Below are 22,970 nucleotides of genomic sequence, written 5' to 3' on the forward strand. Positions count from 1 at the left end.
AGGAGAGGTAAATGTTCTAAGAAAACTCATTCTTGGAACTCTTGTAGACTCGCTTGTAAAACAAATATTTTAACTTGTTAGAATTAAACACGCACCGTATTATTATCAATGGAATTACTCAGGGATGTTTTGTTCCTAATTTCAGGTCAATTCTCATTAGTAATAGATTACACGCTCGAAACTAAAATTAATCTTGACATGTGTCTTTGTTATCACAAACTTTGACCAGCGCGTGTAATCTGTCAGCTTAGTCATTTTAACTGAATTTTTGAGGGAATTTTTAGATTTTGATTCTGAAAATGGAGCATGGAGTGTGTATAAAAGATTGATGTGAAGAGTATGTTAATGTAAAAGACATAGTTGTTCTTACTATGCTTTTAGCTGTAGTGGAAAACTGGAGAGGGATGTATCTGAATTTAATGATTTAATTTTTAGGTATTTAAAGTTTAATGAAATGGTGTTTTTTTATATTGAAATTAAAGGCATGTCATTTAAGTCTTAATGGAATAGAATCTGATTCTTAATATCCAACCTGTAACTTTGTCTTTGCTGGTTACAGGTAAAGTCTTAATTGGTAACGCCATGACTATATTCTTTAAGTTGTAGTAACTTTCGTTTGTAACTTTTTTTAACTAAAGAAAGTTATGACCATGACAAATTGCTAACCTGTGATGGTTTTGTTTGGTACGTAATGTGAATCTAGGAGGAAACAAATTCAATCTAACGTCAAAACTGCAACATTATTTGATGAAATTGTACCCCATTGTTGCATCACTCCAAATTTTACCTAACAATTTTTGATAGTGACGTAGAATGTTTAGTAGATAAGTTCTTGGAGAGGCCGGGCGTCACGTTGAAGTCCCACACCGATTAAATACGCTCAAATCTATTGAGTTATAAAAGGGGGTAATCCTCCCATTCAACAAGATCTTATTGGGTGAGGAGTCAAGCTTATCTCAAATTCTATCACGTAAGAAGTCCAAATGTGAGTATGTCAACTTAAAACAGACATAACTTTTGATCTAGAAGAAGTTGTGGGACTCATAAAATATCAACAGAAAGCTCGTTTCAAGCCCAAAATCCATTGTTTCGACATGTTTCGGAGCTATTTAAGTTTTATGACTGTTTTTCCTATATTATTTAGAGTTTTTTCTTATTTTATAATTAGTCAATAGTTAGGACTTCTTATTTTTTAATTAATTTAAATTTTATTTCCTTGTTTATTGGGAGTCTTGTTAGGATTGGTCTTACCACCTTATATAAATATATTATTCTTTTTTTTAAGAGATATAATATTTTTTTCAGATTTTCCTTCAATTTTATGACTTAAGTTTCCGAGTTTTAGACTTATTTTTCAATCTTAAAGGCCTAAAGGCATAGCCGAATGTTAGTTTTGTTTTTACGCCAACTCGTTGCGTCAGATAGTCAAAGCATGGAAAAACTACAGTATAATATAATATTATCTTTAAACTGCGAATGTTAGTATGATTCATTGTCTGTCTACCATTGTTGTGTTCATTGTAATTCATGAGCACCGTTGTGTCGTGACCTACAATCTGTTAAGAGGTCAATTAACATAGTTTTGTGTAGACGATCTTTTTCAATATGTCTAAGTTAACACAAGTCTTTCTTTCGTTTGAATCTGAGGGCGACTTCTGATCTTACACCATCACATACTAACTAACCAACTTATTTAAGTTGATTAATCCCCATCTTTCTTGAAAGTTTCCCTCGTAATAATGTTGCTACATGTATAATCCTTTTCATGTACTTAATGCACATACAATGGTTTAACAAGGGAGTGCATGTCATACACATCCTCATTGCATTATACAACGTAAATGTATTATACAGTTATTTGTTAACGGAAATTACATAATTAATGATCAAATTTCATATACCAACGGAATTTGTGGTACAAAGATCAAGTGTATATGAAGTAATTTGATCATTCATAGTCAGCATCGATCTTTCGCCAGCCGCAGCAGCAGTCGTTTCGTCTCTATCAAACGTAATTAAAAAGGCATGCGCAAACACCAAATGTTGCACTCATCAAGTGGATATCTCCATTCAAAATTTCAATCTCCGCCAACAAACGGTGGTTGGACACATAACTTACTCCTTTAAGAAACCTCCCATTACAGTACTAGTCATCCTTTCAATCATTACCACCAACTACGTCCATACACCTCCAACTCATAACACAAAAATAATCAAAACTATAACCAACTTCAATTCGACCGCCCAAATCCAAATTTATACAACAAATTAATATAACATTATACGTACCCAAAAATCCATTAATTATTAATACACAAATTCTTCCTTATTCTTAATTATGATCATTATATATCTACATACAAATATAACTCAAGATTATTTTTGTTGTTATTAATGGTGATTGGAGTTCTTTTATGTATTAGCGAGGGAGCATCAACGATCGTTCCTGCTCAGTGAGGGAGTGCCGGAAGTGGCAACGGTGGCCATAAGGACACGTCGCTCCTGATAAAACCATACGACAAACTTCCGTTTTATACTTTGGGTGTCTGATTACGGGACGCAGCTCGTTGATGCCGTGAGCGAATTGGCAGTAATCACCGTATGGACACGTGCCGGTTTCCTGCCACTTGTTACAAAGCTCCGTCTTCCACATTCCTTGATTGTACACCTCCAGTCCTTCTGCCTTCGCTTTTGCCGCTTCCTCCTCTCTCTCATTATTACCAGATGGCACATGCGCTCTTTGCTACACGCGCGCATACAATAAGAGATCCCCTTAGATGTTTATAAAGAATTCAGTTATAAAATAAAATAAATCAATTATAGTGAGCTGCGTAGACTCACAGCTCCCTGTCGACTCGGACCGCTACTTTGATTGGTTTGATTGCTTTTAAGGTACCCACTGGACCGGACGGAGATGCTTTTAGGCAGAGTATCTCTTTCTACGACATTACGTTTCTCCATAACGCTCTTTGGACTGAAACCGGAGGAGATATCTTCGGTAAGACGGTGGAAGCTGTTAGTGATAAGCTTGAGGAGTCCGGCATTAGCAAGTCGGAGATCGGCGTTCTCCTTGACGAGAGTTTCGAGTTCTCTGTTGAGCGACTGTAGGCGAGAGAAACAGAGATCGTAGTGATCGCATAGCTGCTGATATTCCAAGACGAGTCGCGCTTGGTTGAGGCGGTGCTCGGTGGCGAAGTGGTAGTGGTGGTAGTGGTCGTCTGTAGATGATCTTGGCGGGAAAATTGAGTGGAAGATTGAACTGAAATCGGCACCAAAATCTGACGGCGGAGATGAGTTCGGCGTTTCGGTGGTAGAAGTCATGGTGCTGGTTTTGAAATCGGAAAGTGGAGACGCGTGCTCTCTCTCTTTATCCATCAACGTTGCCGCGAAAGGTACTGTGGAAAAACAAAACCAAGATAACCGAAAATGTTCTTTTTGCTTCTAATATATATAGAGTAACCAACGCGAACGGCAGTGGAAATCATCTACACGTTAGAGCAGAGTAAATAGGTAGACAAAGAGGAATGAGGTCCGTGAATCAAACTTAAGATTCAATGCAACTGTCAGTAATATAACACGTGGAAGGAGGTAATTCGCTTGTAAAAGAACCATCATATAGTATAAGTTGATAGTACAATTGCTTTCCCGCCAAGGGATGAGAAACCGTTAGAGATGCCCAAAACAGAATGATTCCTAAGTAGCGAGAAACACAAAACGTACAGTGGATATTTTTTTTTTTTTTAATGTAAAATATAAATATTGAAATTGAAGTGTATATGATGATGTGAGTAGTTGGGTGATGGAGTGGCAATGAAGAATGTGAGTTGAGTCGGGTTGGGTTGGATCTTGATGAAGGGAGGATTAAGACATGGTTTTGTTTTTCAAATGATAATATTAATAATGATACTATTTGTGGAAGTTGCTTGTATATGACTACTTTAACTAACTATGGTCCCCTCTATCTAGATGTAATGCCTAATCTTTTGTTGTTTCACCAACAACCATTTCACTAATTTTTTTTTTTTTTTTTAACCAAGGGTATCTAGACCAACTTGCATACAGGAGTTTGAAGGGAACAATTAAGTAAATCTCCTAAATGGTCATCTCTATTAGTGTTCAGAGAGTCTCAAACTCAAGAATTCATATTGAATCTTTTTGTTCTTTTACTCTCAGGTCACCCAACATCATACATTTTCCTAATTATCACTTTCTTTTCATTATTATTATTCTTTTGACTAATATAGGCTTTTTCTTCACAGATATGAGTGTGTGTTTGGGTGGGCCCAAACGACAAAGGCCCAATAAATTTAATTAAAATGGAGATGGTTAATGGGCCTCAAAACAAAGGTTCAAGTCCTTTTTCTGTCTGGAGTAGAGAGTCAAAGAGATGACATATGTTTCAAAAGGATATTTTATCTTACTCAACTGCAGTTTAATAGACAAAGCCTTTCAGTTCCTACCACAACTGGACTTATCTGCCGCTGGAGCATGTCATTCCACAGAGCTTAGGTAAAGTATCCCATCATTTATACCAAAATATTCAATCATATTCTGTTGCATAATTACTTTAAAATATATGATAAATGAATAAGATAATGTACTGGTTTGAATATTCTTCAACTAAATATCATAACTACAAGTTGGTAATTACTTTTGAAGTAATTAAACATCCAATTACAACCAAAAAAAAAAAAAAAAAAGAACTAGAAACCCAACATTCCGAGGGATATGTTACTGTAACTGATTTAAAACTGCAGATAGTCTTCCAGTAGCCACTAAAGCTTGGTAAAGTTCATAAGCAACCCGGTTCTCAACTTCTTCATAGGAATAAACACCACCCTTTTTCCCTGGTTGAGAAATCCCTTTTCTTACAAAATGATCTTCATTATTCAAGAACCCCACTTTACTAGCCAGATTTACCATCATCCCAACATAACCATTCTTCAAGTTTCCCCAAAGCTTAAAGGGTTTTGCAGCAACTGAACGAACAATCTTTAGCCTGAGCTTCGGCACCGTTTTGATCCTCCAAAACCTGCGTGACGCTGGGCCGCCATGGAACCTTGTTACCCTGACGTTCTTTCTGATTTTGGTTTCACCGTGAAGCCTTTGATATCTTCTTCTTCTCCAGTATCTCTGCAAAGAGCCGTAGAATGGCCTTGTTGTCAACTCCATTTTTTGTGTTGTGTTGTGTTGTGTTCTGTCTGCCTGTGTGGAAAGAGAGAAGAGAAAGAGCATTTATATAATAGAAGGCATCCAAGTCATAAAAGCCGGTTTGACAAGTAACTAAAATAATTTATTTCATGATTGATGACCACACATGGCTACAAATTCAAATGAAATTAATATATAGGCCAAGAAGTTTGAAATGCGATTGATTACATGCAATACAACAAGAAATTAATAATAAACAAAAATTATATGATAGTTAATTAGGAGGACCGGGTACCATTTTGATTATTAATGTTAATTTTCTACAGGATTACTGTTAGTTTTGCATGATTTAGTCCAATTATAGTTTTAATTAAGACTGAATCATTGAAATTGAAGGGATAACATTTAAAAAAATAAAAAATTTATTCAGCCTAGACTTGTGATTTTGTGTGTGAAACAAATTCACCCTTTGTATAAAATTCTAAGCAATACTGGTAAGTTTTGTCTCACTCAGGCGGGAGAAAACATTGAAAAATGGACTAGTGTATTCACATTTTATAACTAAATCCCATCTAATGTTGTTGTTTGGTAGCAGAAGACATTAATTTTGATGACCTAGATTCTAGAAAGAGAGCTCTCCCTTACACAGACGAAGGTAAATTATGCTGCCGAAATCTCACAATTAGCAGTCTAATTAATAACGACAAATGGGAATCTAATCCTCCTGTTATCTTTTAAGATCTCCACCAATGAAATGGAATTAGTTAGTGGGCAGACAATAAAGTGATGTTACTCATAGTTCTCTCTTTCAGCCGTTAACAATTACTGACTTTTAGTATTTACCTCATAATTAAGATTGAAATTTTGATGTGGTTGAACAATTGAAGAGTCAATATTTATTTATTTGGATGAACTCGTATTGATTCGGTCTTATTCAGCGTTCCTTTAAAATTAATTTGAAGAAAGGTGATTATAAAATGAATTATGGTTATGATTGTTGATCACCTAGGGGAACAATGACCGCTTCTAATTGGTGGCTTATTTATTGGACAGCTGGCTTGTTGGATAACTATTGTTGGCCGGGGTGGTTGTTGAGAGCTGAGGAGTATTTAAATTTAGGTTTATGAAATACATTGACCCATAATATGCTCACATGAAACTCCGTGTTTCATGTTAATTGAACCTGTTTGACCAGTTTTGGTCAATCTTGTTTTGCTCTTGAGTCTTGACTCATTATTTTAGGCTGCTCGCCCTTCGCCTATTATTTTAGAGGAAACGACTTTTTCTTTGCTTTAATGGCACTTTTTCTACTTAAAAAGTTATAAAATATTAATTTTTTAACCAAAATTAATATTTTATTACTATTTAAAGTCGATTTTAATGATGAAAATTCTTTTTATCACTACTATTTAAACTTATAGTCTTTTTTCTGTAAAACCTTCCTTATTTTGACATTTAATTTCTTGTCAATTACCTATCACTGTAAAGTCTATAGTTTCCTAATCTTAGCTAATTTTCAATAGTAAATATTCAATCAATTACTGTCATTCGATTCACAGATTTCACTCTACAAAATATTTTTTACCTTGACTTTTGATAACTCATCGAATGTCGATTAAGAAAATGAAATGTATTTTAAGTATTAACAAAATATAAATTTTAGGTGAGAAAGTTATACTTTTGAAACTTTTTAAGTGCGAAAAATGTGTTAGGGCAAACCTTGGATGAGTAAAAGTCGTTTACTCGTTATTTTATCCAGGAATAACATAAAACAGGAAGGGACCAATAATTTCAATGTGCTGCGTTTTGGACCAAGCTCTAATCTCTATAAGACGTCGGCGTATCCCTATAGTTTAAAATGATGATGCCAAGACGGACAGTGTAACATTGTTGACTGTTTCAATCTTATCCTTCTCGTTACTCAATAAACAATGAGAACCAAAGTTAAGCACAGGAAAACAGACACCGGCACTTCTCTCTGGAATTGGAATGGGTCTGGAAGCAAGAAAAACACTGCCAAGAAACAATTTCCAGTGACGGAATTCTTGCAAGAACATTACAGAAAAATGAGGGAAACAGTGTTGGGGCCTGGAGGTGGAGCTGGAATCGGGTGTGGTGTTGGAGTCGGGTTTGGCTTGGTTGGCGGAGTGGGTTTTGGTGGCTCGTCGTGGAACCAGCTAAACCTAGTTTTTGGGGTTGGAATGGGTTGTGGTGTCGGTGTCGGATTCGGGTACGGGCAAGGGTTTGGATACGGGTTTGGTTTGGATACTTTAGAGTCTTACGTTTCCAAACTGGATAGTTCAGATTCGTGAAAAAGGTTAGCAATTAATAAAATGAATTTCGCACTTAGTGATGAGCTCAGTTTTGTTGTTGTATTATTATGTTCTTTATGGTTCTTATCTGATAATGGAGTGTGTAGATTGAATACTCTGAGACTGATGGGTTCTTAGTAGACAAAATTTTTCAATACTACTTCCCATATATTTTCCTTCTACTTTGAAACAGTTTTTGATTCTTCTTAATTAAACAATGGTGTTATTTATTTTTCACATAATATTAATCCAGATTCTAGTTTATCAGAGCTTCTACATAGTTGCCACAACCCGCATTTGATCATGAAATATATCAAGACATATTGCTAGAGAATGGGAAAGCATTGATAGGCAATACTTTGGCATTGAAATTATCATCTAAAAGAACATTTTCAGGTTTTTATGTCTGCAATGAACAATCTTTACTTCACATTCTCATGGAGAAGCTAATCTCTTCGCAGTACCTAATACAATATTAAATCTTGTATCCCAACTCGTCAACTGACTTTCCTCGTCTGTCTTGAAGATCCATTTATCCAAAGACCTGTTTGCCATTTACTCATAGACAAGAAGCCTATGAGTCCCTTCTGCGCAGAAGCCTTTGAGTATGACCTGATGGTAAATGCACACCTTGATAGACTGAGCCAAACCCTCCCTGGCCAACCTTTGTAGAGAAACTTTCAGTCGCCGTATGAAGATCATTATAGCTGACGCGAAAACACATGCCAGATAAACTATCCCACAAATCATCGTCTTCCAAGTTTACTTGAGTAAAGTCCATTAATCTCTTCTTTTTATGTTGATAGTTGATACCAGAATCCGACATACAGTAGACCAGCAATTATTAATATGGTTGCGAGAACTTTGAAGACAATTAACAGAATATTTTTCCCCTCGGTACTCTTTTCATCACCACTTCCAGTAGAGACTAGAGACTTTGATATATGTAACCAGCCGAACCCTGCTGAGAGCGTTGCAGGCTACCTATTTCATCAAATAGATACCTCTGCCGAAGAATACCTTCATCGTCCCCAAGCAATACCAAGTTGCCTGAGTCCTGCAATTCCATGGATGCAACTTTCTCTCCAGTAGTATTTGTGGGCCAAGCTACACCATTTCCCATTTCCATATATACATTCCCATTCTTTCAAAAACAAACTTATCAGACTCTAATCAATTTGCCTCTATTAGCGGTCCAAACTATGGCACTACTAATGTGAATGACAACCAGCAAAAAGAATTGAGCATCCAAGGCAGTGTAAAAGCCACAACCGTAAACCGAGTAGTTAGATCGCAGGAATAGGCCATTGTTATCAATCCAGTCCCTGTGGGATGCCTCAAACCCAGTATATAATATATCTTGCCAATATGTTGAGAGTCAGCAATACGGGTCTTGGACACAAGGCTCCACAAAATTGGAACAATCCCATAATTCCTATAGCTGCAAAAGATGCACTGATCTTTGCTAAATAAACATAAGAAAATCTGTCTAAACATTGATGCCCACCTGATGTTTTGGGACTTGCTTGAATTTACAAAGGAAAAAATTGACAACCAACACAAATCTTCGAGTTGTGCTATATAATAAAGGAAAAATTTAAGGCACAAATTAATAAACTATCAAAATTCATCATTAAAAAAAACTTAATTATTCATATGAAAATCTAATATTAGAAAACATGAAGAGGAAACTCTCAACTGCTCTAAATACAACGCCAGATATTCAAAATTAATAACCTTTGTGAATGATGATTCGAGAAAGTGGCAACCAAGAAAGAAGAAACTACTTGTGAATCAAAGCAAAAATTTAGGAAGAAAGCGGTACAAATGAACAAAAGGGTCTAATCTTTCGGTTGCTAAATAACAGTTTTGACACAAACAAAGCTTACTGGAGAATGAATGAAAATTGAGCCAAGAATTAAGAAACAAAGAGTAACAGGAGACTGACCTCCTCATGTGTTGATTTCAGTTACAAAGCAAAAGAGTTTTGTAGAAGTAAGTGTTCCTTTTTGGCTTTTTTTTTCTCGATGTAAGAAGCAAAAGCTCTAAGAAAGTGAATTGCCTGTTCATCTGTGTACACTGAAATTTGACAAGCTTATAGTATTGCACTACACTTGTAATTATCAAGATTACTAGAGTTGAAAAAAATACATTTTTCAAACCTTGTATGTATTTATAAAAAATAAATAAATAAGTATTGGATCCAATTCGTAATCAAGGAAGGGGAGGAGGCCTAAGTCTAACTTCATCACATATCTCCCCTAAATTCTAAAATGATCATTACAAATCTCCACCAAAATTAGTCGAAAATCTTCAATTTGTAAAAAAACTAAAACCTAAACGTTATCAAGGAGCCTAACTAAGCTTACAAGTTCTTAGAAAAAATATCCTCATCTAAGGCCTTTCATTCTTGCTGCTGCCCAGGAGGTTGAAGTTTCAGATTAACACTTGACTTCTTCAGTTGAGCAGCATTCTCCTTAGAAGGAGCACCTGAGGACGTCACCAGAAACTGGTTAGGCTGTGACGATGGGAGATTCCACGGAACTGGTCCTCGCAGGGGAGTATGTGACAATGGGAGATACCACCACTGAACTGGTCCCTGCAGGGGATGCTGTGACGAGGCGGGATTCCACTGAACTGATGGTTGTAGTGGAGTGAATGGAATGGTGCTACTGGATGCACCAATAGACTGCTGTGGACTGTATGGAGTTGTGCTACTAGATGCACCCCCAGATGGATACGGATTATTTGCATTTGGCCTCATCCATATTGGAGTACCCATTAAAGATAGTGGGGGCATTTGATAAACCTGATTGTTAGGCTGGAAGCTGATCGGCCGCTGAATGTCAATTGACTTCTTCCCTTTACGTTGTCGAGGGCTATCTACATTCTGATGAACATGGTTGTGGCTAATCTGAGACTCCTCGGATGTTTCTGATGTGGACTTTCCCATCGCTTTAGGACCTCCTTTCATTGTGTAAATCTTTTTCGCTGTCAATGCTAGCTTAGTGTTAAGTCTACAAAGAGCTTTCTTCATTTGATCCTCTGAAAAACTGTCAAAACGTTGATCCCATGTAGCACACTCCAGTCTGCGACTATTCTTGGGAACTCGCACAGCCCTATCATCAACTTTCTTCACCGTATTTTCATTTAAATTAGGCAAAGAAACCGCCGTTCTTTGTCGTTGATCAGTTTTGTGTGTACCCTTGTACCTGTTGATAATACTAGTTAGCTTACCTTCCTCTGAGGCCCAGGTCTCAGGCTTCCCAGGCTGATCTTTATGTTTTGGACCATAGATGATCATACATGCGTCCACATCACAAAGATTTGTGAAACTCCCAAGCCTTCTTCAACAAACTATTCTTCTCTTCCTGAAGGTTGCCAAACGAGCTTTTTCATGCTTTATTGGTTCCAGTTTCTTTGGTTTCTTAGCCATATCTAACCTGCAAAACGAAAATAGTATTCCGTCAGACAGAGAACAGATACTGATAATCACATCATTATCTCTTCATTGGCAAAGATAAAAGTTCAAAAAAAAAAAGGCTTTAATGGGGCCTATTCAAGGTTTTGAAGACTCACACTGAGTACAGAGACCCAAAAGAAATTTCCTCGATTAAACTTAAATATAAGAAATACTTATAGGTTGAGTGTGGTCTTTTCTAGGAAAAGTAATCTAAATAATAGGATACAGAAAATATATGTGAAGTAGGAGTATAGAAAGAATTGATAAATTCGTAATCTTAAACAATATAAAACTAGGAATATAAAATAGTGTCAAACCATTGAGAGAAGGAATGCAAAGAGTTAATAAATAGAGAATTCCATAATTTATATGAACCTGTCCTCTCTATAAACTTAACACTACTTCAATCGACACACATGAATTAGTGAAAAGACCAGTCCAATCATATTTCTAGAGACAAACATTATTGGCTTCAGTTCAAGATGAAAAATGCATCTTTTCAAATTTAAAGACTGAGAAAACAAAAAACAACATTTGTTCCTTCTGGTTTTAAAATAATTCTAAAGTGTATTCGAATCCTAATTAAACAAGGAATTGCATTCAAATTCTATGCACACAAGGAATTACATCTAAATTCTAAATCAAATATGTCTTTATCATCTAACTACAGCCACAAGTTGTTAAAATTTAAAAGAGAACAATAATGAGCATGTTGCAGTTGAAAAGATCAAAAAATTAACCAATAAACAAAAAAGATTTCAGCCTCCTCTTTGGAAGGGCTAGATTTTAATTGAAGCCAGTACCTTTGCTTTAGTATAGAAGAAAGATCCTTTTGGAATAACTCTTCTCTAGATATAAATATATTTTATAGCAAGAAATTCCTCTCATTATTCAGGATTCATATTTAGGAAACAAAAACACAACACTGATTTGGTGTTAAAAATAAAAAGAAAGAAAACCCTGTCAACTTACCATAGAAACACCCCATGACACAAAATATTAATTTCTATATACAAGATACCAAAAATGGTCTCCACTATTTAATATGGCCTAGGCAATTTCTCAAACGACACTCTAATAACACACCGATTAACTTCACTCTCTCGTTTAAAAACTAAAACCTAGTACAAGATGAATAAATTATAAACTTTAAATTTCTTTCCAAGGAGATAATACCAAATCTTGATTCTGGTTCGTGGCTTTGAGCTACAATTTGATGAGCATTATCAAGGTTTTGATTTTCACACAAACATCACAAGCGTAACAGTAAAAAGATTCCTTTATTGCCTATAAATTTTCATAGGAAAATAAAATCAGTTTAAGAGAAATTAAAATCTTCAACAAAAAAAAAAGAAATCCTGACGAAAACCCTATGTAAATGTTTATGTAACCGTTGGTAAATTGAATTTCAATAGAAAAAAAAAAAGGAAGAGTAAAATAAGAATTGTACTTACAAATTTTAATGTATTGTTTCGTTGGAGTTGCAGAGGTTGTTGCCTCTTTTGAAACTTGATTTCTTGGGGAGGACGTAAGTGATTGGGAGCAATTATATAAACTTAATTAGGAGAATCCTATTTTAACTAGGAATACGAAACTAAAAGAGTCAAGTTTCAACGGAAATAGGAAACCAATTATATTCCAAATATTACTCTTATTTTATTTTTAATTCTTTGGTTTAGTTATTTATTTATTTTGTTATAGAATTTTCCATTCTAGGTTAACATGAAAGAAATTAGGATAATTACACCATGTTTCCTAATATTATAAAAGACTTTCTTATTTAAGATAAGTTTAATCACAGAATTGAGAATAGCCCCCCGCTAGGCCCCATCCCATCCCCATCCCGTTAAATCCGCTAATAAATATCTGTTGAATGGAGAAATGACCTTTTACCCTTCAAGCAAATCTTTTAACAAAATCTTTCTAATTCATAATAACAACAAAAACTTCATAAGCTTTACATTATCCCAACAAAATTTCAGCCATTGTTCTCTTCTACTTGTACTCAACATTCATCTCAATGGCTACTTCGAAGCCCCGCACAACTGGTAAACGACAGCTGGTATATCAAAGAAGAATTTATGGGGGAAATAGAAGAAAGAACGATGGAGAAGAAAAAAAAAACAGAAGGAAAGAAAGAGCGCGATGGGGATGAAGAGTAAATTCCGAAAGTATAAATATAAAAAAAAGAAAAAAGGGGAAAAAGTTAGGGTTCTTTAAAATCTAAAAAGTCGTTAGTGTCCTTTCTAAAATGAGAAAATTTCAAAAATACCTTTTCATTAGTTAAAATTAACGGAATGGGATTAGGGTCTTACGTTAAACATACGGGGTTCGGGGTAAGGCTGCAAAAAACCAGTAACCGAACGGATATGTGCTTTTTGTAACCGAACCGATTTTCCGATTCAAGGCATATTGCGAACCGAAACCGGTCTGAAAAATGGCATAAACCAGTTGCAAACCGATCTGTTTTTAGTTTGCATCTGGTTCACTAGTTTGCAAATCGGTTTTATTAAAAAGCTTTCCTTTTCTTTTTTTTATATCTTATGATAAAAAAAAAAAAAATTCCTACTTTTGGATGACAAAATTTCAAGAGACCAAAAAACCAAATGTTCCACAACAATTTGACCAATTAATCACCAATTAATGCCACTAAATTCTTCTCATCCAAGCATAATAACTAATTACATATCATAAAATATAACATGTTCTTTTAAATTTTAATGGCCAAGTACAAAAGTGATTAAGAAATAACAAGTGAAAGTTGCAAACTGACGTTTCCCTCCACTTTAAGGCTTAAGCATTCTTTAATTGGCCAAGTGCAATCACGGAATCATTTGCAAGAGGAATGCAAAACTTACATTTACTCTCTCTATTACCTTTCAAAAACTAATAATTTAAATGGATTGCTATTATTTATTAAGGCCAATATCATAATAGAATATGCAAAAGGATTGATTGCAACCATTATAAATGATATCCTAGCAACATTATAATGAGAAAATAATCAAATATCAATAAGCATATCCCAGAAATTGAAATGAAACTATCCTAGCAACATTATAATGAGAAATAATAAAATATCAATAAGCATATTCCAGAAATTGAAACAGAAACTTACCAACAAAACCTCTATGCCAAGAGGACCAAGAAGTAACACCATATCACATCTAAAGACAATGTTGTGAAAAATGAAAATCTGATCAAATGTTTTCTTTTCTATCATTATAATCAGAGTATCAGACATACAAGACAAAAAATAAAAGTAATATACCTCATTTATTGGGTTGTCGTTCAATCATCCATATGACTGTGGCTTTCCAATCCGAAACGCGCAATTTCACAAATAATTGGACAAGCACATTAGATAAGTTATATTTGCAAAATATATTTAACAAAAACAACAAATAAATAACAAAAAATTAAAAGTAAAGGAACAATTTTACCCATGTCAAGTTTTGATATTTCGTCCAAGCTCTCCTCTATGATGAATGGTACACGCGAAGCCCGAACCCAATCTTGTGTACAAAAAAAAGCCTCCACCATCTTGAGAGTGAGGGAGCTACAAAATAGATCCAATACACGACCGCCCGTACTAAAAGCCGACTCAGATGCAATAGTAGAGACAAGCATAGCCAATACATCTCATGCTATCATAGACAAAGCTCCATATTTTGTTGAATTTAACTTCCACCATTGCAAGATATCAAAGCTCTTGTTGTCATCTTCACAATCGTTCGTTAAATATTTGTCCAACTTTGTTTTGTGATTCACAACTTTTTTTCCAGCCTGTTTCTCATGATACATAACCTTTATAAACTTCTCATTATCAAGATCTACATCATCAACATCAATCTCCATTGCAACTCGAGTCTGCTCACTTGGTTGCGCACTAAGGACCACCTTAAACGAACTATGTTGCTCAAATAAAGCCACCAAAACTTCCTTCACTCTTGTCTTCAACCTATCAGCAAGAACCGTATCAAAAGACTCATTAATAACCCAATCCACATATTCTAACTTGTGTCTCAGATCTAGTACCTCTGCAATGAATAACATGAGGTTGATATTATCAATATTTGACCAATATTTATCATATTTCCTCTTCATCCTTAGAGTCATACTACGTAACCCAGGATCTAGATTGTACACCATTTTGAATCTTCAACCCAATGCCAAAAATGTCTCACATGTAAGCACTACTAGTGACATAAAGTGAGTCAGAGACACGTAAAGTAGCATTATAAAAGACTTTCAAAAAATGTAAGAAGTACCGTGCATACTCCCAATCAATGCATGTAGGCAAACCCCTAAACCTTTCCCCCCTACTAAGCTCATCTGAATACTTACTATCCTATATTTCCAACAACTCAAAAGCTTTCTGGAATTTTAGTGTCACATCCAACATCAAGTATGTGGAATTCCACCTTGGTTCAACATTGAGAACCAATTGAGCTTTACTTTCAATTTTTTCTTTTGCCACACACTCCTTAAATTTGTGTAACCTTGCCGGAGAAGACCTCACGTACCTCACTGCCGAACAAATTTGGATTATGGAGTCGTCCATATCTTTTAATCCTTCTTTTACAATTAAACTCAATATATGAGCACAACATCTCATGTGAAGGAAGTCACAATCCAAGACACTCCCCTTCCAACTTCCCAACCGAATCTTTAGATAACTTATTCCAACATCATTGGAGCTTGCATTATCAACAGTGATTGTGAAAACTTTAGAAATACCCCACTCAAGCAAACATTTCTCCACTGTCTTGCCAATCGTTAAACCTTTATGACTAATAATTAGGCAGAAGTTTATAATCCTTTTTTGTAAAACCCAGTTTTCATTGATGAAGTAAATTGTCGAACACATATAATTGAGGTTCTGACAACTTATCCATGTATCCATGGTGAGAGAAACTCTTTGTGAAAACTTGGCAAAGAACTTTTTCATCTTTTGGCACTCTTTATTATATATTTTAATACAATTTGAAGCAACTGTTGTTCGACTAGACATTTGAAACCTTGGCTGAGCCACACTCATCAACTCCTGAAACCCCTCACACTCAATAATCCTAAAAGGTAACTCATCAACAATGACCATTTTAGCTATAGCCCGTCTAACCGCATCCTAGTCGAATTTCAAAGTCAAAAGTGAAGAATGTGGAGTGCTACTCTACTGATCACGTGCCTGTTATGCTTGTTGAAACACTAATGTCTTCTGCTTCTTGTCCACTACATTCAAATGATACTTTTTACACCTACTTAAATGGTTACGCAGACAACTTGTACCGCTCTTACTTGGACAAGCTAGAACATTCCCACAGTAATTAGATTATGTAGTGGCATCATCCTTATTCTCAGAATCAATCTTGGTGAAGTGATCCCACATTTCTGAAGTGTTCTTCCTTTGAGTAATAGAAGTCCCACGTTTTTGGGTTGGACATGGCGCTGGTGCGGTACAAGTAATTGGATTTGCAGGTGCCGAATTCGGTAAATGAATGTCACTTGAAGTCTGACAAGCACGAGCATTGTCACCAGTTGACGACATCTGCAAAATTCGAAAAGAATTTAATGATAATTTATAAATAATAAAAGAATGAATCTCCAAAAAAAAGATCCTTACAAAAACAGGGTCCTAGGACAAGCCCAAGCAATCAATCTAAAGTTCTAAACAAAAGCATAAGGAAAGCACAGCTAAACAATCCAAAAAAAAATAGATATTGCGAAAGGCTGGCTTTGTATCTCTTATTGGGGAACGAACTTGTATTTTAATGCCAAGACTCCAAAGAGAACCATCCAAATATGATTTTAACAAAATGAGGCCTATGTTCTTGACAGCATATGTCTTTTGTTTGCATGCAATATTTGAGGAAATGCACATATTGCACCAACAAAATTTTAAGGTTGTAAAGTGGCTCAAAGGGTCTTATCATCACTCATTAGGACACCACAGTGTATATTTGAATATCAATCATAAATAATGATCCATAATTTATGAGGCAAAGGATGGTACAGGACCAGAGAAATTTTCATTCAAGCTTTTACCAACGAAATTACACGAAACATTTAAAAAATACACAAAAAACTAATAACAGATTTTATTTGCTCTCACATCAAACTAAACGTGATACCCAAGATATCAAAGGTATGTTCCTAACTCAAAATAGTCTTTTAGATGTTAATTTTATGTTAAAAAGCATAAAATCTAACTAAAGTCAAAATAATCAATTCATTTAGAACAGTATGAATCAATTATCCATATAACGGTATTAGGGGCAAAATAGTCATTTTGCATATGGATAAGCATTGAAAAAGTCAAGGATGAGTAGGCTTAATTACATTTAATGGCATTAATTAAGTAATAATTATGTTTAGTGCGAAATGACCAAAATGCCCTATATGAAGAATTAAGGACTTATGAGTTATACAAATAAAATAATTGGGCCAATAGCATAATTTTGAAAAATTAATGAAATATTTTCCTATAAATGAGAGGAATTCGTTCAAGCTAAGGGAGAGAGCATTTCTTCAACCTTTCTTCCATTTTCTCTCAAATCTTCCATGAAACAAGCTTTCTCTCTCTAAGTTTTAAAAGAGTTTTGCATAATTTTTCAAGGAGAACAAGATAGGATCCTTGGATCTTCAAGTTGAAGGGTTTAAGGTAAGGATTAAAAACCCTAGATTTGATGTGATTTGAAGATTTGAAGTAGATGTTGAGGTATAATGTTATATATGTAGGATTAAGGTGTGAAAGAAGACAAAGGCAAAAGATTTGTTGGAGGAATTCTTTAAAAAGGTAAGGAAGAACCTCCAATGACTTTAGGGATTATGCTAGGGTTTGTAGATTTTAATGAAACCTTAAATTAAGGCTTTAAGGCATGGAATTAGTTGATGGCAAGTGTAGTTGAACTTATTTATTCTATTTATTGCCTTGAATTCATTATACATGAAGTTATTGTTATTTGTATTTTATGAGTTGTTATGTTTGATTGAAAAAATGAAGTGTGGATGTTGATTGTGGCAAAACTTATAGTATTGGAGGCCACATGGTGTTGAATGGTTGCTATTAGAAGTGTTGATGTGTTGTTTGCATTAGCTTACAATGTTATAACAATAATGGAAATGAGATTTTACACTTCCTTTAAGATGTTAAAGACTATTAAGGGGAGGTTTATTTGATCCATAAGTTGACCTATTGGTTAATTGTCAATAGGAATTGATGTGGCATAGTTTAATATGAAAAATTCGGATTTGGTAAGCTTAGGGGTTTTGTTAAACATGCGTCAGTATTTCGACCATAACTTGAGTTATAAAAATCAAAATAAGATGATTCTTGAAGCACTAGAAATTTAAGACACACTCCTACAACTTTTATGTTTAGGCTAAGAGCCAATTCATTTAGGAAATGGATGGAAAACGGCCTGAAGTATAAGCTTCTAGTTATTAAAATTTAAGATTTAACATAATTAATTCTTATGATTATGAATTGATTATATATTGACGTGATTAAGCCATGTACTAATGTTTACCCATTAGTTTGATGATCTTTGAAAGATATACATGGCCATGATGAATGTTATGAAATTATAAGAAGATGCAATATAATACATGTTTTACAATGATGAATGTGAGCAAGGGGTAATGTAAATGGATTGATAATCCATAGATGAATTAAAAGCATTAAGCTCACTAAAATATGTATTTACATGCCATAAGATGTTAGAGATGCATATAGACATGATGGAAAACGTGTAAGCATATCCTTGTATACCGGTTGAGGAAAGATGAATATATGCTTTAAATGCTAAATAACGCGTAAGCACGCCTCCCGATGATATGAGCTCTAGATGAATTTGAGGCTAGATGATATGAAGTGCTTAAGACGCTAAGAAAAGTCTGATCGGCTACACATTAAATGCTTCATATGCATTTAGTTGCATTACATGAGTTATGATGTTATTTACATCATGAGATGATTTATACTCATGTGAGCTAATATTTAGATGTTATATCATGACATGTAATGTGTGTGTACTATGTTTACATACTTATTTGTATGTGTATGCATTGATGTATATATAGCCATGGGATAAAATGATGAAAAACATATGAATTAGAAGAAAAAAATAGGGAAGTATACCTAGATGTAAAAGATAAGTGGTGTGTTAACAAATATATTTAAATGAAGGTCAAATAGCACATTTAGAATGAAATAGATCATTCCTCACTGAGCGATTAGCGCTTACCTTTTCATTGTTGATTGCTTTATAGGTAGACCAGAAGCGAAAGATGCTAGAGACAGCGGGGTTACACGTGAGGGGAGATGATTTATTGTCATCTTGATGTAAATAATGTAAATGATAAATGTTTTTTAAACATCTTTGGAAGTTTTTGATGTTTATATAGCCATGGGATAAAATGATGAAAAACATATGAATTAGAAGAAAAAAAAAAAAGGGAAGTATACCTAGATGTAAAAGATAAGTGGTGTGTTAACAAATGTGTTTAAATGAAGGTCAAATACCACATTTAGAATGAAATGAATCATTCCTTACTGAGCGATTAGTGCTCACCCTTTCATTATTGATTGCTTTACAGGTAGACTAGAAGCGAAGGATGCTAGAGACAGCGGGGCTACACATGAGGGGAGATGATTTATTGTCATCTTTATGTAAATAATGTAAATGATAAATGTTTTTTAAACACTTTTGGAAGCTTCCACCCTATAAATATGTTTTGATTGTGTAATATCCGGATAAATTCTTAAAGTTTTTGAAATATAAGTTTGGATCCTGCGTGACATCTTATATGAATGTTTTGGATATTATTATTATTACCCTTACACAGGTTTTTTCTAAATACAACTCGTTCTCTAGACATGTATCCCTAAGATTCTCATTAAGGGATATTCAGAGGATACCTGACTGGAGGGGGTTTTACATTAAACCGTTTCATCAGAAGGCAAACTAGAAGAGGGTTGGTATTATTAGAATATTCTATATAGGGGCTAACATGGAGTGGATACAGTAACATATACAGAAAGTTTAACTCTGTCAAACCAGATAAAATTTTAATTACATAGGCATCACTTATGTTACAATCACTATTATCCAACCATCTCCCCAACACACCACCAACAGAAAAAGCTTGCACAACGCCACAACCAACAAAATAAAATCTGCCCACCCCTGCATTATTGCTCAAATGGCAGCAGAAGTGCACAACAGCTTCCCACAAGTGACAAACACCAACAAAAACACCAGAGAAACACTAAAAATCATATACTTTTCCCCACACCATATACTCCCCAACTCAAAATTCAAAAACCCGAGAAGAACTCAACAACTGTGGTAATTGAACAGGGGACAAAAGTAGTTTAAAGAAAGCTCCATTCGTCAGCTATAAATCTGATAGCTAGGATCCAAAGTATTCCATCTAAGTTCCCAGGACCCACTCTTTATTCAAGTATGTGCAAGCATGTTCATACTTTGAAGACAAATTAACCCAAAATAAAAACTTACCTTAAACACAAGAGCTCAATCCAGCCGCAATAAAGTGTCAATCGTTGGTGAAGACTGAAGACTGAAAAATGAAGATTGCGAAAATGCGAAGACTGAACAGTGAACTCATCACAGCCAAAGCCCAAAGGTCAATTATTGAAGCTTGGAGAATCGAAGAAGGCGGTGAGTTTCGGAGGGGCTATCATCAAAGAGTGAAAACGGCGACTCACGATTGGTCTTAGAGAGTGGAGACTATGGAGAATGGAGAGGGAGGTAGTGTCGTAGCGAGTTTGAGAGGGGTTGGCAACTATAGTCTTGGAGAGTGGAGAAGGGGGCAACGAATTTGAGAAGGGCTGTCGTCGGAGAGTCATGACGGGCCGACGACGAGTGTAGTCTTGGAGAGTGGAAAGGGTAGCGGCGAGTTTGAAAGGAGAGGAGTTGTCAACTGTCAAGTGTGAACGGTGAAGTTGGGTCTTAGTTTAGGGATTCAAAATTCAAATGTAATATTAGATTTAGGATTTAGATCATTAGGGATTTTTATTTTTTTACAATAATATTATTATATTAATAGGAAAACTGGTTTACTAAACCGGTTTTGGTTGATTGGTTATAAAATAATATAAACCATAAACCAAACGGGAAATCCGGTTCAGCTTGGTTTCCCGATTCTGTTCGATATTCAATTTTTTTTTTGCAACCCTAGTTCGGGATACTCTAATTAGTAATTACCCAATTAATTTTTAATTTTTCTGAAACATGTGTACTTTGCTTTTTCTCATTCAATAATTTGTTATTTTTAAATCCTTATACCTAAAACCATGAGTGTTTGCCAAATTTGCCCTTCATATAAAAACGAAAATGTTCTTCATTTTTGCCATTTTTCTGACGAAAACGGAAGTTGGAGCCGCCTAATGAAGCTTGCCCGCCGCACTTTCATCGTCAAATCGGATCCGATGAAGTAGATAGTTGGAATCCTAGCAATCGAAACTTGAAAATCGTCTTCCACATATCTCAAAAATGGGAAAGAAGGTTAGTCTCTAAGTTATAATCTATGTCCAATAAAGTTAATTAAATTTATTTTTGATTTGTTTTGTTTTTTAGTATTGGATGATATAAAGTTGTTGGTGGTGTTTGTTGGATGATATATGAAGTATGAATGGGTTGTTGGTGTTTGTGTATGGTTTGATTTGTTGAATGGCTTGTTTGATTGAAAGATCTGAAAAATGGTGAGGCAAAATCGATGAGAAAGGAGAAAAAAACTGCCCAATCCATCCGTTGTTTACTTGCTTTCGCACGGAAAGCCCATTCCATGCGATTATTTTAAGTCTCAGAAATTTAGTTCGACTATAAATCAAAGAGCAAACGACATAATCCCACCCAAAGTTTGGGGAAATCCCAAGTTGATACCCTTGGTTCAATTTATCCTGTTTTGTCACCCTTAATCTAACACTGTTAATAACTGATGGATTTAACATAGTGATAGCGAGTAACAATGATTGAAATACCCTTGAACCTTTGACTTTAGATTATTTAGCAAATAAAAAACTAAATAGACGTGTAAAAAACCAAAAATGCCTCTATCTTTAGTTTATTTTCCAAATATAGTGAAATTACCCTAATGCCTCTAAACTGTTTGAATGTTCAGCAACAATTGTTTGAATGTTGAGGATTTAGCTATATAATGACAAAGTAATATTTCTTAAAAATTGGCATACATCCTAAAAAGTTTCAAGTTTGAATACAAACACATCTTACACAAAACCAACATCAAAGATCATACTACAACCATACATACCGAGTTAAACACTTTTGCATTGTACATATATATGAAAAATACATAATTTGGCCTTGAAATGTGATGATCAACAGCCCAAAAACAGAAAATTAAAGCTGCATATTACATCAAAAAACCCACTGCAGTAGTCCTAAATCAATTACAATATTCACAATAGACAACCTAAATCAGTTGCTATCTGTACAATATTATCACATCATATTTGCACACCAAGACTAACAAACAAAGTCCTATGTACAACTTCCCCAAATTTTACCAAAATACAATAGCATGCTTCAACTCCACACATCCAAAAAAAAACCAACATCATGCTTCTACAGTTTTATCACACCAAAACATAACAACATGCTTCAACTCCACACTCCTTAAGTACCTAAAAAAAATCATAAAATCAATTTAAGGGACTACCCTTGACAGTTTGAAGCAATGTAACAATGTTAAAATTTGAAAGATTGATGTTACACTAACCTGTTACCCTTGACAGTTGCTTCAATGTTGACATGTCTTGACTTGTTGGGACTGATGAAGCTTCTCCTCTCTAAACAAAGCAAAGAAAACAAATGTTAATGCAAGCAAATTCTATTACAAAAACAATACTAATCATGTTAAATAAAAGCTTTAAAATATCCTTTGATTCTTGTTGTTTGAATGATTTTGTGGGCAACTTCTCTTATTATGTCCCAAAGTTCAACAGATCCCACACCTAAGTGTTGCACCTTTGGTCATCCTTGGTTCTTCATCAGCATCCT

The 22,970-nt window shown here is 34.8% G+C and overlaps 4 protein-coding genes across 4 annotated transcripts; 1 reads left to right on the forward strand and 3 right to left on the reverse strand.

The window, feature by feature from the left end:
* Positions 1–1,872: 1,872 nt before the first annotated feature.
* LOC116109546 (zinc finger CCCH domain-containing protein 14) lies at positions 1,873–3,518 on the reverse strand. The gene is made up of 2 exons (XM_031395773.1): positions 2,842–3,518; positions 1,873–2,743 (listed from the first exon to the last, which is right to left on the reverse strand). The coding sequence occupies exons 1-2, from the start codon at positions 3,373–3,375 to the stop codon at positions 2,420–2,422; spliced, it is 858 nt and encodes a 285-aa protein (XP_031251633.1). The 5' UTR covers positions 3,376–3,518; the 3' UTR covers positions 1,873–2,419.
* Positions 3,519–4,731: 1,213 nt separating this feature from the next.
* On the reverse strand, positions 4,732–5,172 carry LOC116109536. Its single transcript, XM_031395764.1, has one exon. It carries the CDS (start codon positions 5,170–5,172, stop codon positions 4,732–4,734), a length of 441 nt encoding a protein of 146 aa, XP_031251624.1.
* Positions 5,173–6,966: 1,794 nt separating this feature from the next.
* LOC116109479 (protein TRIGALACTOSYLDIACYLGLYCEROL 5, chloroplastic) lies at positions 6,967–7,678 on the forward strand. Its single transcript, XM_031395690.1, has one exon. It carries the CDS (start codon positions 7,083–7,085, stop codon positions 7,461–7,463), a length of 381 nt encoding a protein of 126 aa, XP_031251550.1. The 5' UTR covers positions 6,967–7,082; the 3' UTR covers positions 7,464–7,678.
* A 1,937-nt stretch (positions 7,679–9,615) lies between these two features.
* LOC116109548 lies at positions 9,616–10,767 on the reverse strand. The gene has a single exon (XM_031395777.1). The coding sequence runs from the start codon at positions 10,765–10,767 to the stop codon at positions 9,868–9,870; it is 900 nt and encodes a 299-aa protein (XP_031251637.1). The 3' UTR covers positions 9,616–9,867.
* Positions 10,768–22,970: the final 12,203 nt, after the last annotated feature.

Source organism: Pistacia vera, unplaced genomic scaffold (assembly GCF_008641045.1).
Source record: "Pistacia vera cultivar Batoury unplaced genomic scaffold, PisVer_v2 Contig581, whole genome shotgun sequence".
Lineage (NCBI taxonomy): Eukaryota > Viridiplantae > Streptophyta > Magnoliopsida > Sapindales > Anacardiaceae > Pistacia > Pistacia vera.

Coding starts and splice junctions, on each gene's coding strand:
- LOC116109479 (XM_031395690.1), top strand. CDS start 7,083: ATGAGAACCAAAGTTAAGCACAGGAAAACAGACACCGGCACTTCTCTC.
- LOC116109536 (XM_031395764.1), bottom strand. CDS start 5,172: ATGGAGTTGACAACAAGGCCATTCTACGGCTCTTTGCAGAGATACTGG.
- LOC116109546 (XM_031395773.1), bottom strand. CDS start 3,375: ATGGATAAAGAGAGAGAGCACGCGTCTCCACTTTCCGATTTCAAAACC. Junction 2,744..2,841: donor GTCCGAGTCGACAGGGAGCT/GTGAGTCTACGC, acceptor GCGCGCGTGTAG/CAAAGAGCGCATGTGCCATC.
- LOC116109548 (XM_031395777.1), bottom strand. CDS start 10,767: ATGATCATCTATGGTCCAAAACATAAAGATCAGCCTGGGAAGCCTGAG.